This window comes from Sinocyclocheilus rhinocerous, unplaced genomic scaffold (genome assembly GCF_001515625.1).
Source record: "Sinocyclocheilus rhinocerous isolate Xijiao unplaced genomic scaffold, SAMN03320098_v1.1 scaffold272, whole genome shotgun sequence".
NCBI lineage: Eukaryota > Metazoa > Chordata > Actinopteri > Cypriniformes > Cyprinidae > Sinocyclocheilus > Sinocyclocheilus rhinocerous.
This window is the reverse complement of record NW_015638933.1, coordinates 56,535-61,133: the sequence shown is the minus strand read 5'-3', so window position 1 is coordinate 61,133 and position 4,599 is coordinate 56,535. Positions and strand designations below refer to the sequence as shown.

The window sequence follows — 4,599 nt, the reverse complement described above, 5'->3', positions numbered from 1 at the left end:
AAAAATGCACAAAGAGCTTGTATGGAGATTTTTCCATCTACAGATTTTTCCCTGACCTTCTTTTCTCTGTACATTAAGGGTGCACACTATTGCTGAAAAACACAATCACTACCTGGCAGTCAGTATGCACAAAGGCACAGATCCCTAAACAAGATCATATCTGCAGATGAAACTTTGTTTGTAGAAGCATTTTTTAAATTTGAACTAGCACCTCATGACTACACCGCGTTATGTACGAGAAGCTGCAAAAGACACAGGCACAAGTGGAATGTACAAAACATGGTGACATTCATTTTTAAGTAAATATAATGGGCGATATATTGTGTCACCAAAAATGATTGAGGTCATGTACATATATTGCGTTATAAGTCGATATATTGATTATTGCGACAGGCCTACATAAAATCAAACAGCAGGAAATGGGAGCGTACCGTGTGTGTGTTCCCTGTGCAGGAGCTCTGTGTGGGGGAAGACTCGCATCAGGCAGGCCAGTGTTTGGGCCAGTGTGGGCTCCAGCAGGGGCTTCAACACGTAGGAAAGGGCCTGGCCGGGCGGAGCCAGGGCCCTTTGACCCGCAGGTACTATGGAGCGCAGAGCACAACCAAAGTCTTGTGGCCACAAAACGATAGAGGCCACGTCCAACTGATAACGCTGGCTGCTGCTGTAGATCTGAGGATAGCGCCGCCGCAGAGCCGCTAGCACAGCCTCTGTTTTGATGTCGTTGATGTCGGCCCCACAGTAACCTGAGACACAGGGAAACAGCAGAGAACGTCACTATGTGAATACTGTTCATACTGTTCAAAACATTAGTAAATAGCTAACTGTAAAAAAGCTTTTCACAAATTGCATTTTATCTTTTCATTTTTGTTAATTTTAATAATTCTGTTTTCGTTTTCATTTTTCTGGATTTCATTTAATGGTTAAAATAAATGTAAGTAAACATTAGAAAAGAAAAGTTGATATTGCTTAAACTTTATTATTATTACTATTATTTGTAACGCTTTACAATAAGGTTCCATTAGTTAATGGTAGAACAAATGATGAACAATACATTTATTACAGTATTTATTAATCTTTGTTAATGTTAGTTAATGAAAATACAGTTGTTCCTTGTTAGTTCATGTTAATTCACAGTGCATTAACTAATGTTAACAAGCACAACTTTTATATATGTTGAAATTAACATGAACTTATTGTATAGTGTTACCCTATTATTATTATTGTTAACATTAAGAAGTCAGTGTTTTTTTTGTTCTTACAATAGCCTTATGATTTTTTGCTCAGAAATTCTGTGCTGTGCATTTACATTTTGTTTTAAGGCATAAAACATTCATTTAAGCTATCTTTTAAGTAATGAAAATTAAATGCTCATGAAGTGACTCTCAGAGCAGTTCTGGAGATGTTGTTCGTGGAACAACTCCACTGTGCGTCATGCAGAGAGCGTGACCATAACGTAGAGACCGAAATGACATGCCGTCGTGTAAATAAGATAAATAACATAAGGCTATTTAGTTTGCTTAATAAAAGAACAAGGTATATACCTGTTCTATAGGAAAGGTAACTTTAAATGACTTCTGTTGTGATCTGGCGCTATAGAGAAAATATAATTAAATATTAACTTGACCTTCAAGGGGGGCGGGCCCCCTTGAACTGGAAGAATTACACTGGAAGTACACTCTAAGTTGACAGAATAGCCTTGTCTACAGTAAAATATTAACACTGTGTTCCAGTTAACTAATTTTATATTTGGGAAAACAAACTGCTATTTGATTTTGGACTTCAGGTTACAAACAATAACCAAGAAGGTACATTTAAAGCAAATAAAATGCTTCAGGGAGTCAAAGTTTCTACATTAATAATAAAATCTGTTGAACAAATGTTGACACCTGTGTAAAACATGGTAAATGATCTTTGATTATGAGATTTCCGTTTGTTTCTTTATGTTTCATCTTCCAAATATCTGACATCAAAACACTTTATGGTCCAGAGAAATCAAGTAGTACGAGCTCACTGACTTTGAATATAGATTAAACAAGATTGCCTGTGATTTTGTCACTTTGTGCAGCATTTCACTATCAGTGAAGAAAGAAATGACTTGAAACCCAAAACGTGTTAATGCTGCGACTAGTTGGGTTGAGATATAGAGCTGAAGCTAGAAAAGCATCTCTTTTGCATCCATCTTACCGACACATTTCTCAGCTAGCTCATCTATGAAGGGTTCAGCAAGCTTGGGGCTCCAGTCCCTGGTGTGGATTTCCAGAATGTGCTTTCGAGCCTGTTGATGAGCATAAACACAATCACAGACAGTGTACAGATAAAACAAGGCACTTCAAAACGCACAGCAAAACTGTTTTGATCATAAACACCTAACAAAGGGGCTGGTAAAAACATAAGAGCTAACGTTTGATTAGCCAGCACCCTGCTGAGAAGACAAACTACATACACATCCAGGAATTAGACCAGCACAGAGCTGAACTCATATTCCAGCTCAGGCATTGATGATGCACACAATACTGGGGTGTAGATATGTTTGACAATTATATAAGTTGTGTTTTAGTTTTATAAGTGTTCCTATTCTTGTTTGTTTGTTGTCACTACCACTTGAGATTCATTTTTTTTCCTGTGACAAAGTATATAATAAAATAATAATATAATGAAATACAAAAATATATATGTATATATGGAGTCTAAGTCCACTAGTGAACATACAGTATATTAAGTATTTAGTATTTTCTCATTACTAATTACGTTTTAAATTTTGACAACAACTCTGATTAAATATATATGATATACAAAAAATGTATATATGTGGGCTGAAACCATTAGTGAAAATGTATTTGTATTTTTACAATTTAATGTAATTTTTTCATTACAAATTATAAGCTGTACATTTTTAAACAAACAAACAAAACCCTGACAAAAAAATGTTTTTTGATGATTTTCATGCTATAAAAAAAAAAATCCAGATTTAGCGTAGTCAAACTTTTGGACCCCAATTGTACAAAATAATATTATATTATTTATTACAATTATTCAACAAAATAGTACTGCATTAAATTCTGTTGATCATCAATGTTTTCAACTTTTCTGGTTTCATTGATGTATATACAATATACTGATAGGTTCAAATGCTGTTTAATGCTCTCACCCTATTAGAAATCCTCATTTTTGCTCAATACTACTCTGACTGGTGGACAAAGGAAAAATTGATATATTTAACATCTAATGATATAAATTTAAAAACATACTTCCCTCAATGTTTATTTGTAGATTGATAGTGAGGTAGATATGTGGGGGCGTGTTAGAACGAGCCGTTTTAGGGGGGCGTGGCAGAGTCTTAACTTTGATAAAGAATATCTCTTTGGTTTTGAGACTTTAGTCTTTGCAACTTCAGGGATCTTATCTATGCACAATCAGCTTGTAACACTCCAAAGAGAAAGGAAAACTTGAAATTGCATCATATGACCCCTTTAATATTTGGTCAAAACATTAGCTTGACTGTATAAATGACTTTATGCAAGAAATTTACAAGTTACTCATTTTAAAGGTAACATTAAAGGCTTCAACTCTGGTCATGAAATGTTTTGATCTAAAGCAGGAATGCTCTGATATCAGCAGAGATCGGCATGCTAAACTAATCTCTTCAAAATTAACTGGCATTCCATTTGTCAAATTGTCAATGAGCTGGAGCAAACAGAATCTATGAGATTATCACAGATAAAAGACAGGTTTTAGCGGCCAAACCAGCTGCAAAAGACTTGAAACTGAGCTGTCAGACTATTTCAGGATAAGTGTTTTGAGTGAGGGACACGAGGTCGCTCTGGGACACAGAGTATCAGTTGGCTAAGAAATACTCGCTGAAGTTAAAAAGGTTTCACGCACCTTTTTATCTGGCAGGTTGAACAGAAACTCCCGGTCAAAGCGTCCGGGCCTCCTGAGTGCGGGGTCGATAGAGTCGAGTCTATTTGTAGCACCGATGACCACTATCTCCCCCCGGCTGTCCAAACCATCCATCAATGCCAGTAATGTAGACACTATGGAGCTAAAAAATAAAAATATAAAACAAAATGACTGGCTAACCTTGTCAAATGTAAAATGAATAGGTGTTGTTGTGTAAATGTGTGTAGCACATCAAACTCTTTGAAAGAGCAAGAAAAATATTGTTTTCCATGATACATTCCTTGTAATACCAAAACCCTTTGTGTGGAAATCATATGAACTACATGATTTTAGGGATATGCCGGTATCAAAATTTCATGTTGCGATTAATTGCTAATGCTTTTATCACGGTATACTGTATTATCGCGATATTTAAATTTAGTTTTATAAAAAGTTCTGTCATAATACAGTATAACAGGTTTAATAACTTTTTTCTTATAACAAAAATAACTGAACATTTAAATGCAATAAAGCAATACAGAAATATAAGGGTTTACTCTTAGTTTTTTCTGTAATTTAATTACAGTTACTTCTGATGTAATTACATTAAATACTGTATAGAACAATAGTGGATTTAACATCAGAATGTAACATAATGTTAAAATATATGTTTTTAATGTAACCTTCTCCCTTTAAATACTTTGGTCAGTTCAAGAATAA

General features: G+C 34.8%; 1 protein-coding gene across 1 annotated transcript in view; it reads right to left on the bottom strand.

Annotated features, from left to right (window-relative positions):
* Positions 1–4,599, bottom strand: part of LOC107750077 (ATPase family AAA domain-containing protein 2-like) — a 116,002-nt gene that overhangs the window by 98,807 nt on the left and 12,596 nt on the right. The window contains exons 12-13 of the mRNA XM_016565339.1: positions 3,883–4,042; positions 2,185–2,275 (exon numbers count right to left, since the gene is read on the bottom strand). Of these exons, the coding sequence (XP_016420825.1) occupies positions 2,185–2,275; positions 3,883–4,042 (251 nt within the window). The remainder of the gene's footprint in view (positions 1–2,184; positions 2,276–3,882; positions 4,043–4,599) is intronic.